Source organism: Onychomys torridus, chromosome 5 (genome assembly GCF_903995425.1).
Source record: "Onychomys torridus chromosome 5, mOncTor1.1, whole genome shotgun sequence".
Lineage (NCBI taxonomy): Eukaryota > Metazoa > Chordata > Mammalia > Rodentia > Cricetidae > Onychomys > Onychomys torridus.
The window spans coordinates 56,180,174-56,194,878 of NC_050447.1; the positions used below are offsets into that span (position 1 = coordinate 56,180,174).

Here is a 14,705-nt window from a genome sequence, read left to right on the forward strand (position 1 = left end):
AGACTTAGTGAGGCTGGGTCTGAGGTAGAGATTGATAAAGGTGGATTTATGAGCCACCGTCAGGAAGACATCAGGATGTCACAGACACCTGTACTTGGAATTGGAGGAGCATTGCTGTGGCCCTCTTTCATATATCTTTTCTGACATCCACATAATTAATCTGTGGGATGCAGACAAGCCAGCATGGCTTTCTAAAGATGTCTGAGACATGGCTCTTTGGCAAACTATGAATACTCATTTGCTGAGGATTTGAAGCAGAAAGCAGAGTAGGATGCTGCTCTTTATTCTTTAGCAGAAGTAACCAGTCTCTGAATCCTTGAAGAGTTGGGGAGGTCAAAGCTTAGTTCCCAGTTCAGTGTTTTAGGTGGGGCTTTTGGGATCTGATTGGACTATGGGGGCTCTGACCTAATCAGTGTATTAATCAAATGGAGTTATAATTTGATGGTCTATTAGGAACAGGTATTCTAGAGGAGGAGACCCAATAGAATGAGTGTATATTAAAAGAAGATGTTTAGATTAGCTCACATAATACAGAATGGGATGTCCAACAATGACTGTCTCACACTTGAGAATCTGAAGGATCCCTAGAGAGCTACTGGTCTTCATTGTATGTTGGATACCATAAGATTCTTGGTTCTGACAACAAGGAAGGGGTCCAGCAGCAGTACCTGGACTGTCACTGGAATGTGCTGCCAATATTCAGGGTGACTCTTCTTGCTTCAGATACAGTCCCTCACAGGTATCGCCAGCAGCTTGCTTTGTAGTTAATTCCAGGTCCAGCTGAGATGACAAGATTAACCACCACAAGGGCATCATTTAAGGTGGCTGAAGCTATGAGGTGAGGCTCTTGGAGAAAGTGGGACAATGAGGATTTGTCCTGGGACAGCATACCTCCTCTCAGTCCCTCTTTCTTTTTCTCTGCTTCCTGGCTTCCACCAGGAGAGCAGCTTTCCCGTGCCCCTGTGCATCTGTGTTTATATCTTGTCATAGGCACATGAATAGTGGAGCCAGCCTATTATGGATTGGAACTAATGATACAGAATGAATCGTGCCTCCTTTTAAATGGTTTTCTCTGACATTTTGTCACAGTGATGGACACTGACTGTCACAGAGCATACAGCAGCTAGAGACTTCAGTGCCTCCAGAACATTTCCTAGTGTTGCTGGGAGGCAGATTCCTGGATGACAGGATATGGGGGAGGCTGCAAGTGATAAAAAAACAAAGTGCCTGGCCTTCCCAAGTGCTCAGCACAAGAGCCGTCTTATGTTTGTCTGCAGAGATACTTCCTGTCTTGTTCCCCACAGTCCTGGAAAGGCATTGCTGAAGGCATGCTGCTTCCCCGTTTTACTATTTTGCCCTCGTCTCATCTTTATGAAATGGCAATGGCAGTCACAGACATAGTTTAATAGGACTTGGTTTTGTTACCAACATTGAGATTTACCTTTCTGAATATGGTTATACACTTACAGGGCTCTATTCTTTTTAAATTATTTATTTATTTATTGTTTGTTTGTTTGTTTGTTTGTTTATCTGCGTGTGTGTGTGTGTGTGTGTGTGTGTGTGTGTGTGTGTGTGTGTGTACTGTGTGTACACATGTGTGTGTATGCTATAGCTTGAAGGTGGAAGTCGGAAGACAATCTGTAGAAGTTGGTCTCAGATCAAACTTAAGAGTCTGGCTTGGCAACAAGTGCCTTTTCCTGCTGAGCCATTTTGCTGGCACTAGAACACCAACTCTTAACACTTTTAGAATGCTGGGCAGTTGGGCAAGAAGGCCACAGAGCTTTCTTGTGTTCCTGTAGGTCCAAGAAACCACTGCCTGTGGGTGGGCTTGGCCCTGTGTTTGTAAGCCTGAACATGACCTGGATGGCATCTTCTCAAGCAGTTTTTTCTCCAGGCAGCTGCTCCTGATCTGTTGAGGGTGGTGAAGAGAGGGAGAATGCACTGTTGGTACTTGGTTATGTGGCTGTACACTCAGTGCAGGAGGTCAAGGCCGACATCCTTGGGGACCTGGCAGCTAAGAGCCACTTTCTCTTGCAGGCATATTGGGATTTCCCAGAAGAGCCTGTTTGTCTCAAGTTCCTGTGGTGAGGCAGAAACTACCCTGTCTGGGTGGCTCTTTGTTAACCCCTCCTTGGCTGTGTGCACCTAGTGACAAAAGCCCAACCTCTTTTCTTTAAAGCCACCCTGATACTTCAGTGTCCCGACTGAGCAGACACAGGGCAGCCTCACTATGGTACTTCCTTCCCATGTCAGTAGAGGACCCCTGATTCCCTGGGTGCTTCTTTTACTCCAGCATCTTTGGGCTGGAATAGCCCAACTATAGTTGCCAAGGTCCCTCATCCTCAGTAACAATGTCGCCATTTCTCCAAGACTCTCTTAAATTCTTCACCTACAGTTTTTAGTGGATTTTAAGTGTCTGCTTAGTAATCTACATGTTCTTAAACCTTTCAGATTCTCCTTCCCTCAGCCCCTGCTGACTGTGCTGTGGAGAGCCTGTGGGCTGGGCATTAGCAGATTGTAAGAGGCTAGTGACATGGCTTCTGACTTTGTGTTACTTTCCAGCATCTACCTAGTACAGTGTATGGGATATGTCATGTCCTCAGTGCTGACTGAATAGAGCTGATGAGTGAGAGTTTCCTGGCCTGACATTGAGGTTTCAATCCACTGGTAATTCTCTGAGTCTGTCATTCTTCTGGGAAAGTTTAAGTCAAAATTTAGAGCTATGTGAGTATGAAGACAGGATATCAGGATACTGCAGGTGCTCTTCAGGGCACGCTAGACACGTCTTCATAAGCACTTTGTAAGTTGAATATACAGTAAATTGAAAATGTGTCTGAGATATTAACCTCTCAGACATATTGTTTAGCAGAGCCTGTCTTAAAGTGCTCAGAGAACTGATGTCACTCCACAAATGGATACAATCATCCAGTATGAAGCCTATTTTAAAGGAAGAAGGGCTCAATCAATTTATTAAGGATTTGTGTTCCCCAGTTGCTGTTAATACATTATTGGGCATCAGCTATTGGCCCTTATAATGACATGGTGGACTGGATCTAATTACACAAAGAGAACCCTGAATGACATATCCATAGCTCAGAAATAGTGTTCAGAATGCAAAGCGCTGCTTCTATGAAATTCATGTTACATTTTCTTTTTTATGTCAAAAAGATTTCAGAAAATCACATTATTTTAAGTTAGGCTCACAAGAAATAAGAAATGGGTAATGGAGTGCTTGTATATGTTAGTTACCTCTCTGTTGCTGTCATAAAACACCATGACCAGGACAGCTTATAGGAGAAAGAGTTTATCTGGGTTTGCAGTCCCAGGGGCCTAATAAGAGTTTGTCACAGCAGGGAGGCATGGCAGCAAGCAGCAGGCAAGGCTGCTGGAGTAGGGTGGTGAGAACTCACATTTTAACTGCAAATGTGAAGCTGAGAGACCCAATAATAAACGATGAGTTTTTAAACTCTCAACGCCCACCTCCAGTAACATATTTCCACCAATACCTCCTCCCCTTGCATCACCAGCTGGAGACTGAGTATTCAAATACATGGTCCTATTGTTCAAGCCATCCAATTGTATAGTAAAATAAGGATTTTGTTTATTGTGGGTGTGTATATCCATGTGAGCTTATGTACCACAGTGCACATGTGGAGGTCAGAGGAAAACTCTGACCTCTTCTTCTACTATATGAGTCTCTCAGATTGACTTAGATCATCAGAGTCAACAAGAAGTACCTTTACCCACTGAGCCATCTCACCAGCACATAATAATGATTTTAAAAACTAGTTCCCAACAATGAGGCTGAGCATAGTAATACATGCTTATAACCCCAGCACTCAGGAGGCTGAGGAGGGAGAATTATGATGAATTAGAAGGTGCCTTGACTGCTCAACAAGTACCATACTTGCATGGGTGACATAGCCCAGATCTCTCATAGACATACATACACACTCAACAGAGAAAACTGATAATACTTACTTTCACATTCTGACTAGATAAAAGTTTAAAGATTTTAAATTATTCAACATTGATAAAAATTAGTTCCATGAACTTGCATTTGCTTCTGAAGAGCTTAGTTAAGAGTGTTTTTTGCTGCACAGGAGATGAATTGCAGTTATTTATGTGCTGGATACTCTTGCTGTATACACTTGCAACTAGCTATTCATTTGTGCAGTGGAGAAATCACTTCTCTTTTACCTTCTTCACTGTGAAGAGATTTAATAAGGCAGGATATTAGATTTAAAAGAACTTAAAATCCAGCACAGGGAGACTTTGCCAGCCCCTGTATTCTGTCTACCTTTTATACTCCTTTGTATTCCCAGGGCTGCAGTACCCCGATGTCAACAATTCTTAACTGTGGGAAAACAGGAGGTGTGGAAGATGAAAAGCCTTAGAGATTAAGGCAGTAAGGAAGTGGTTAAAGAAGGTCATAGGAATTGTGTTTTTCTAGCATTAGGAAAGAATGTTTTCTTGTGCCCTTGTGCAATGTTCTGTCCACATTAAACATACACTGCACTTTGCAGGAGAAAATGGTCATCAGATGAAGACTGGCCTGATGAATATGGCTGCCATTGTTTTTCTTTTAGAGGGAAATACTTTATCTTTTTAATTGATTTTTTTTTTATTTGTGCGCATTATAGGTTGTTGGAGGAGCAGGAGGCACAGACATGTCAAGGTACACATGTGGAGGTCAGGGGACAACTTGCAGGACTTAGTTCATTCCTTCCACCATATATAGGTCTTGAGGATCAAACTTGAGTTGGCAAGCACCTGTTCCCAGCCCCAGTCACTATGCATTCTCCGTTTATCCTGTTCCTGAGGCTCCTATGTGTCCCTTCAGGCAAAGGGAGAGAAAACTTCTTGTCCTTTGTGTTTTTCTATTTTACTGTCAGAGCACGAGTCAACTTTATTTGTTGACTTACCTTGGAAGGAGATGTGAAGGGCATCTTTAAGTGTGGTTTGCACAGTCTAACTGAAGGCTTTTCACCCTCTTGTTCTTAAGCAGTAGGTTGCAGGCAAGAGCCCTTTTTCTCCATTCCTTCAATCTGCTTCCTAGTGTGGCAAGATAATGACTGTCCCTCTGGGGATATCTTTCTGCCTTTAAATATCATGCTGTTCAAAAATCTCAGCTACACCTTTGAGCATTTACACTGTTTCTGAACAGTCTTACAGGTCTAAGCATAGCACTTCTGTTAAAGAAAAATACTAGACTTTCTGAGACAGAACTGAATCTGCTGATTTTTAAATGGAAAATTGAATTTTTTGAGTATATAAACTTGGTTGAAATAATTGTCATTTCAAAATTTCATGTGAAAAAGCATCTTTAGTTAAAGAAGTTGAGAATTGTAAGTCTAGGAAAAGTTAAAATAGGTTTCTCTAAGTTGTTTCCATCTTTTATATGATTGGAGAGCTCTGAATGAAGAGAGGTCTGTAGACATGAGTGGCTTACAACTTGATTAGTTGTCAGCCTGCCGTCCTCTTCCCTTGCTTCATTTAGTTACATCTCCCAGCACACTTGTTAGCATCATAGCTGCTAGCTGTATGCCCTTTTATTTTGTCTCAGGAAATCTGATGTGTTCTCAACTTCTTTGGAGTATAGGTGTGAAAATTGGGCTCTGGAAAGATCAAATAGTTCAGTCTGGTGGCTAATTAAAAGCAATACATGTTAGAATCCAAGTGGGGAAACTTCCAGAGCACTGGTTTCTGCTACTTTTCATTATCACCTTCCTGTGTGAATCGTTATATTCTGGAATTGTTTGCCTTCTAATGAGAAGAGCAGTTTTCAGTCCCCTCCTGAAGATGCCAAGACAGTTTACAAAATATCCAGGTTTGTGTGTGCGAATGTGAACATAGTTGCATTTGCATATGGTTTACACTGACACTGGGAGATGCTTTGTTCTCCCCATCCCATATTTTATGCCTCGTGCAACTTACCTTGGTCCTTGAACTTGAAAGTCACGTTAATGAGAGTTCTTCTTTTACAGCGGCTCTAATTAGAGGAAATCGTAAAAACTGTGCTCAATTTTCTGGTTCCCTCGACTGGCTGATCAGCAGACTGGAAAGACTGGAAGCGTCCTCTGGTATGTTCCTAGTTTTCTCCTTGACATGTATGGTGTTCCTTCCTGTTTACTTCTGTTTCTTGTTCTTTAAGACAAAGAAATTTTGCATGTTCAGCATTATATGTTTTCCTTTTAATTGGTTGAATATTTTTTTATTGGTTCATTAAGTCACTGTTGCCCCTGAACGGGTTAGTGCAACCACAGAGCTCCTAGAAGAGGAAAGTAGTCCATTCTAGAGCCAAACATGAATGACCATGGCCTGTGAACGTAGATTTAGGTTACCCAAAATTCCATGTCCCAATGTAGATGCAGTTTCGTGAAGTTCATATAGTAACAGAACGAAGAAAGCCATGAATCAGAGCACTCTCCAAATGCTTCACTGGAAACATCAAGTAGATGAATGAATACCCAAGTGAGGAAAGCTCAGCTGTAGGCCTCGGAGCTATCTGCTGACACTTGGAGTGCTCTGTACTTGCACAGTTTTATAGTGATGGACATGTTCTTACATGGGAAGCCTGCCAACTCCCTTCTAGTGCAGGGCAGGTGCAGGGTTCTTAGGGGGCTTCAGGTGCCAGCACTTTGAAACACTGTGCTCAGTTCCTGGACACAGGTTGGTTTAAACACCCCAAAGTTATCATAGTTAATGATTCTTGGAATTTTGAAGCTCTTCATACTCTAAAGACATGATCTCTACTACTTGGACAAGAGTGTCTTATCTTCTGGTGTCCTATGAAGCCTTCTTTCTTGATACATGGTTAGATGTGACATGTTGAATTAAAAAGAGACAGCTACTTGAGTGACACCAACTCAGATGGCTCTTATGACACAGAAGAAGAGAAAGAGGTTCTTTCGTTGGAGACGTGATTCTAGCTTAAAAAACCTCTGGTGGTGGTGTGTGTGTGTGTGTGCGTGCATGTGCACACACATGCAACAGTGAACATGTGATGGTCAGAGGACAGCTTTGGGCATCAGTCTTCACCTTCTGCCTCATTTCTTATGGGACACTTGCTGACCCAAGAGATTTCGGGGATCATTGTCTCCATCTCCATTCACACTACAGGAACCCTGGGATTACAGATTCATATTACTGCCTTTGGCTTTCACATGGATTCTGGGGGGGGGTGTCCAAATTTCTGTCCCCATGCTTACATGGAAGATAGTTTTTCTGCTGAGCCCAATATTAGCTTTTGATTTAAAGCTTTGTATTTTATAGAAAGTCCACCATGAGATATTGGAGGGATTATGTTCTCCAGTCTCAGGGAAAAAAACCAAAAGCAAAACTCAAAGCAAAACTAAACTAAACTAAGTCAATCACAATAGCATTGGAAATTTTCTAAAGAAAATCTTTGGTGACAGCCAATGGGGTCAGTACCTCTTTATATACCCTAATATTCCTAACATTCCACACTATAGACAGCTATGTTTCCTACCCTGACCTGTAGTAACAATAAAAGTGGTGTTTTTATGTGAAGATCTAAGGTGGTCAGGACTTGTAAATCATGCTTCATGTTGAAATTACTTAAGAATGCAGGAAAATATAGAATACATTTTGTAAAACTATTTATTCCAAGTGCTTGAAAGAAAGTATTAATAATAGGAAGGCCCTAATTTAGTAGTTAGGTGTTGTCAAAATTTAAAAGTTCTCTCCTGGTCAAAAATCAAACTGTCCTGAGCCACACCAGGAGGAAGTGGTGCTCTACTCACTTCCTTTCTCCAGTAATCCCAGCACTTGGGAGGCAGAGGCAGGTGGATCTCTGTGAGTTTGAGGCCAGCCTGGTCTACAAAGCAAGTTCCAGGACAGTCTCCAAAGCTACAGAGAAACCCTGTCTCGAAAACAAACAAGCAAACAAACAAACAAACAAACAAACAAAAAAAGAATGGAGCCTTTATTTGGAGGCTTCTTGTATTTTGCTGGGTTTTTTTGTTTGTTTTTTGTTTATTGTTTTTTTTAATCAATAAGATGTTATGTAGCAAGTAGGGCAGGGGGATCCCTCAAAGGAAACTCCAAATGAAACAGAACCTTTTTTAATGGACTTTAAAAAAAATCTAAAATGTTCAAAGTTCCTAGGCTTCCTGACATTTTTCTCTTTTTCAGAGTGCTTTTCTTACAGCAGGTAGAGAAGCGGGGTGGCAAATTACATTTCTAGAAAGTGGTTCTTACAATGAAAGAGTTCTTTGGCTATTTCAAAGTCAGGAATACAAGGTGCCCCGCTTCATGACATGGAGCTGAGTTATTTTACAATTATTTTCCATGGTTACTTGAAGACCATTGTTCCCTTCTAGCTGTAGTGCAGTGAGTGCTAAGGGTGATGGGATGGTGAGGCTTGCTGGATTCTGGCTTGCAGATGCAGAGGTTTCCTGGTTGGCTTAGTCATGGGTTGTGCACCCTAGATTGTACAATGTTTGATGGATCTATGGCTTCCAGAATGTATTTTGTTACTCATTAGGACTGCAAGTTCTCAAATGGGCAGACTTACTATACTTACACACTGTTTCTACTTCTACCTCAGTGGTGTCTTTCATTATTATTTTTTGGTGGTTCTTTATCTTTTCTAGAGTTATTTTTTAACAAGAAAATAGATTTCTTTGGTATATTTGTAAGGAACATTGGGATAAGCAGTGGCAAATGTGCTGTCTGCAGCCTAGTTTATGATTCTTGGGGTAACAGATACCCAATCACATGACCTGGAAACTTGCCTTGTTCTGTGACTGTCAGTTTCTCTTCAATTTCTGTTAAGGAAGGACCCAAGGATGTCCTTGTCTATTTAAACATTGATATGAGGCTGAGCCACTGAAAATTATGAGTACTATAGCATGGATACCCTTCAGAGCTGCTAGTGTGGCAGGAACCACTGGGCATGGCCATTGCACTCATGAACTCATAGTAGCTGTGGTTTCCTGCATAAGACCTGCACAAGATCAATCCAATCCAAATTCTGGCATAGAAGGGGAAGGTGCTACTGGGCCCCTTGCTTATCAAAGGAGTTATTGACAGTTGACAGAAATGATTGTCCCTCCCCTAACAACTTCTCTCTTCCTTTCCTCCCTCCCTTTCTCTTTCCCTCCCTACCTCCCTCCTCTCTTTTCTTTCTTTTCTTTTTCAATGTGTGGCCACTGGTAGATTTCCCATGTTCCTATGAGCAGACATGAAGTTGAGAGGGGCCTGTGTTGGAATGGGTGTGGTGAACTAGAGAGGAAATGGGGGTGGATATGATAATATATGAAATTGTCAGGACTAAGAACTTGATCTGACATAGGCAATTGTGGGACAGTATTTTACATACAACTCAAGGTTCAAAGAGCAGTGAGAAGCAAAGAATAATAGAAGGCAGGTGGTCACCTGGGTTCTATTTTTGTCACCAACAAGACATAAATAGAAAGTTACATGAGTGACTTCATGTATTGGGTAACAGCCAGAATGCAGTGTTTTGCACACTTAATGTCTAGTAGAAGTAGGGCTTGTACCCTTTCATCTGTGACATGTTGTCAGTATTTCATGTGAAAAGTTATTTAGAACATTGTATAAAATAGCCTTTAGGCTGGCAACATGGCTAGGCAAGTAGAAGTACTTGCTACTGAGGCTGATGATATGAGTTCCACCCCTGGGACCCAAATAGTAAGAGAGAACCAACTCCCAAAGCTGTCTTCTGACGTTCACAACACATGTTGTGATGTACATGCCCACTCATATATGCAGTAAATAAATACATAAATGATTAAATAAATAAGTGTAGTAGACATTAAAATAAATCAAATTACTTTTGGAATATATATATATATATATATATGGAATATCTGTGAATCATAAAGGAATTTTGTGTCTAGATATTGACTCTGGCCCTGAAAATATATCTTTATGTATATGCCAATCTAAAACAACAGTGAAGAAACCTTCTGAATCTAAAGCTCTTCTGGTCCTGATGTTCCAGGCAAGGGAAGCTCATCTTGAGCATTCTGCTTTACTGAATTCCTGCCATCCTACCTATCAGATCTCCATTCAAAGATGGAGAAGGCAAGGCCAAGTACTTACAGGTCACTTGCTTGAGGTCAAGGAAAAGCAGAGGAGGACTGAATCTGTGTCAACACTATGAGCTCTGGAGTAATGTTGTCTTTGCTCCTCATTTTGCTCAGACCAAAGAGCTTACAGAGATTGGCACACTGGATGGACTCAGTAACAAACTGATGAATGAAAAAAAATAACTAAAACTAATAACCATAGTGTCAAAAATGGCATAGTAGTAGGCATCTTGTAGTGTTTATGATTCAAGTTGCCTCTGTTCCTTGAGACAGTCTCCTGTAACCCAAGCAAGCCTTTAATTCACTGTGTAGTGGAGGATGACCTTGAACTTCTGATCTTGCAGTCTCCAATTCCCTAGTGCTAGATTACAGGCGTGTCCACCACACCTGGTTTTAAGCAGTGCTGGGGGATCAAACCCAGGGCTTCCTGCCTGCTAAGCAAACACTCTACCAACTAACTGAGCCACATCTCCAGCCTCTGTCATCTTTTTTGAGACATAACGATGTTTACTAATAAAAATTTGAATAGCATCAAATTTCTGATATGATCATCTGGTCTTTAAATCATAAACTGTCTTGAAACTGACATTCCTTTTCCCTAACTGTCCTTTGTCGAATGTAGTTTCTCTGTCCTTCATAAATCCTGGCTCCTCTGACTGAAGGGAGCTTCCATCAGAATCCTAATGAGGCTGAACTACTTACTCATTATAGTTGCACTGCTCTGTGTTTGTGCTCTCTCTCAGTTAGTTTACCCCGGGGAAACTCTGGATTCACACCCACCTTCCAATCCTGAACCCTCAGTCTCTCTTCTTGGCTTATTGATTTTGCGGATGCTTTGTGTTTTGTTACTTTGTGTATGCATTAGAATACTGTGCGCTGGCTCCAGTCTCCATCTCTCTCCTGATTTTGCCAATTTGTGTTCTATTTTCAAACTTAACCTTCTCAACTTTTCTCCCTCCTCAATGTCACATGAGTTTGAGAAATAATGAGTTTATTTTCCTTTTTAGCCTCAAAAACATTCTGAAAATTCTAAGTATATGTAATTATGTATTTTCTCAGTTAGGCTTGAAGCCACAGCTCTTGCAGGCATGATTTTTAAACTTTATACATTTGAATACTAATGTGATATACAATTTTTTTTCTTTCCATTTGGGTAAGATATGAAAATCCTATTTAGGGTAACTTCCATTTGCTTTTATGATTTAGCCCTTGTTAACAAAAAGGAAAAAAATTCCATGCTGTTTCTTTCTTTTTTCCCTTTTCTGTTTGGAGAAGACTTAAAAATAAATTAGTCATTTATCTTATACTGAAACTCAAATCATTTCTTATTTTAATCTTTAGGTACATATATGATATATATATAAGTGTGTGTGTGTGTGTGTGTGTGTGTGTGTGTGTGTGTGTGTGTGTATGTGTGTATGTGTGTGTGTGTATGTGAGAGAGAGAGAGAGCGACAGACAGACAGACAGACAGACAGAGAGAGACAGACAGAGACAGAGACAGAGACAGAGGCAGAGAGAGAGAGCAAGTGTGCACATGCCATGGCATGCATGTGGAGATCACAGGACAATCTCGGATGTTGGTCCTTGCTTCCTACCTTTGTTGGAGATAGTCTTCCTTACTGTGCACCACTGTGTACACAAGTCAAGCTGACCCATGAGCTTCTAACGATTCTCCTGCCCTTGCCTCCACTCTGCTGTCAGTGGTTTCTTCTCACATTACCACTCTTCTCTTTTGTAGAATATGCTGTTCACATCCAGATCTAGCCATATGCCTTTCCTGATGTGTTCAGTTGTGAGCATGCTATGAGCTTTGTGAGCCATTGTTTGTTTGCTAAGAGAACCTGTTCTCAGTCTTCTGTTGCTTGGTATTTTTTTTTTGTATGTGTGTGTGTGTGTGTGTGTGTGTGTGTGTGTGTGTGTGTGCAGTAGAGGCTGCCTAACTTTTCTGTAAAAGGCTAATGCCTCAGTCTGTGTGGCTGATTCAAAATACCACATGGACAGTGCCTTTTGGAGTTGGTGTATGGATCTCCTCTCACAATGGCAGCTCTTCCTTTCCCGGGTGTCAGGGACAAACATGCTCCTGTAGCCTTCCTCCTCTGTAAAGGCACAGCCTATTCATAAAGAATCAGCCCTCATGACCTCATGTGATAGCATACAGATATATATTTTAGAGCCAGGGTGCCCTAAGGTCTTTAGTACAGTTTCTCAGTTCTGATTTGTAGTGGGAAGCAGCCACTGTCAGTAAATGTATGCATTAGGAATGCACCATAAAACTATATTAATAAAACTATGTATCCATATGATCTGTAGTAATAAGTAATGGAGAGAAATAAAAGACAGGATAACATGGTAAATCTACTAAAAAAGTACCTTCCCACCATTGGCATCACATTCTGTACTGGAATCAGGATGACGAGTTTATTTTATTGTTGTAATTTAGATGATGGTGACAGCATTGGGCAGCTTTGGTACAGTGATGTCAGCATCTATATCTCCATTCTTGGCTTCTTGAATTTCTGTTTCCTTTGATTTTTTTTTTTTTTCGTTATCATCAAGCTGTTGTACAATAGCTAAATTAGCCCCAGGGTTTGAGGTACTATAGAAATTGAATAGAAATGGAAATTTTATTTTATTATTTTCTTTTTTTAATTAAGAGATTTTTCTATTCATTTTACAATCCAACCACAGATTCCCCTGTCCTCCCTCCTCCCACCCCCTAGCCTTTGCCCCCAACCCATGCCCCATTCCCACTTCCTCCAAAGCAAGGTCTCTCATGGGGAGTCAGCAGAGCCTGGTATATTCAGTTGAGGCAGGTCCAAGCCCTTCTTCCCTGCACCAAGGCTATGCAACATGGCTCACCATAGGCTCTAGGCTCCAAAAAGCTGTCTCATGCACGAGGGACAGGTCCTGATCCCACTGCCTAGGGTCCCCCTAAATAGTTCAAACTAAACAACTGTTTCATTTATCCAGAGGGCTTAGTCCAGTACCATGGGGGCTCTTTAGCTATTGGTTCACAGTTCATGTGTTTCCACTAGTTTGTCTAGTTGTCTCTGTACTTTTTCCAGTCATGGACCCAAATCCTTGTCCTCTACAGATGAGGGGCATGGATGCTGACTTCTTCACTGTGTGTTAACCTGTTAAAATATCCATGTCTTCAATTCAGTTTCATTGGTCCACATGTTGGTTTTTATGGACCAAGGGGATCAAATTGAAGACATGGATTTTTTTTTTGTTGTTGTTGTTGTTGTTTTTTGAGACAGGGTTTCTCTGTATAGCTTTGCGCCTTTTCTGGAACTCACTCTGTAGCCCAGGCTGGCCTCGAACTCAACAAAGATCTGCCTGCCTCTGCCTCCCGAGTGCGCCACCACTGCCCAGTGACATGGATATTTTAACAGGTTAAAACAGTGAAGAAGTCAGCATCCATGGCCCTCATCTGTAGAGGACAACAATTTGGGTCAGGTGTAGGTCCTAAGAACTTGAGAGAATGACATCTGCATCCTCTTCTGTGAACCTGACATTGCAAGACTTTTTGCTAAGAAGGTGAATTCCACTTGACACATAAGAATTTTACAGCAGGATTTTAGAAGCTTCTTCTCAATCCTATGCAATTCTTGGAGAGTCTGAGAGAGAGCCAGTGCTCTGCATGTTGTGTCTCTTGGTTACAGATGACTGGCAACATCGTTGTTGTTAGAGGAGGCTAGTTTATTTCTTTATTAATTGTTGAAATTACATTTGTTTGTGTTTGTATGTGTGCACATGTGTATGTGTGGTCAAGCATGCCACAGTACACTTGTGGAGGTCAGAGGACAGCTTGAGACTTTGGCCATGTGCTTCCTGGGGATCATGCTCAGGTCGAATGGATTGGCAGCAAGCACCTTTACCAGCTTGAGACATTTTGCTGGCCCAATGATGGTACAAAAGAAGAAAAAAGGAACATGCTTTTCAGCTAACTTTTCAAGTATACACTAAACATTCTGAAAATGAAACCCATTTTGCCTTTGTTCTTTTATAAACCTTAAGAAAAAAGGCTTACTATACTTTTGTGATGGCTATAGTTTATATTTTTCATTTCTGTACAATTTTGTTTATTTCTTTTGTTTTTTTTTTTTAATGAAAGGAGGTTTTTTGTTTGTTTGTTTGTTTGTTTGTTTTTGTTTTCTGGGGATCCAGTTTAGGTTGTCAGGCTTGGCTTCTAGTGCCTTTTCCCACCTATCCCTCTTGCTGGTTTAGGATTATGTTTCTAATGCGAGAAAGCTTCAGAATCTGCCCTAAGCTACTGTCCTTCTGTGCCTGTCTCACATAATGGCCCACCCTGGTGTGCCTGCCACTCAAGCCTGTACTGAAGTTCTGCCCCCTCCTCTCTGTGAATATCTGGAAGGGGATACATTTGCTGAGTCCCCCAAGCCTATCACACTGCTCTCTATTATGTTCTGGAGGTACAGTCACCTTCCTCTGCTAAGCTCCACACCGATCTCCACTGGGATCCGTTGACTTTGGATATCTGTCTGTTCTGACAAATGCCACCTGTTGCTTCCCACAGTGCCCTGTGGCAAACACATTGAGCACCAAGTAATTACATGTCAAACAGATCAAGTGCAGGTGAATGAAAAAAAGAAAAAGGAAC

The 14,705-nt window shown here is 41.3% G+C and overlaps 1 protein-coding gene across 9 annotated transcripts in view; it reads left to right on the top strand.

Annotated features, from left to right (window-relative positions):
* Ryr2 (ryanodine receptor 2) overlaps window positions 1-14,705 on the top strand; it is a 596,457-nt gene that overhangs the window by 316,106 nt on the left and 265,646 nt on the right. For all 9 annotated transcript variants that reach the window (XM_036187934.1, XM_036187935.1, XM_036187936.1 and 6 more), the window contains one exon: window positions 5,988-6,083. In XM_036187934.1, the coding sequence (XP_036043827.1) occupies window positions 5,988-6,083 (96 nt within the window). The remainder of the gene's footprint in view (window positions 1-5,987; window positions 6,084-14,705) is intronic.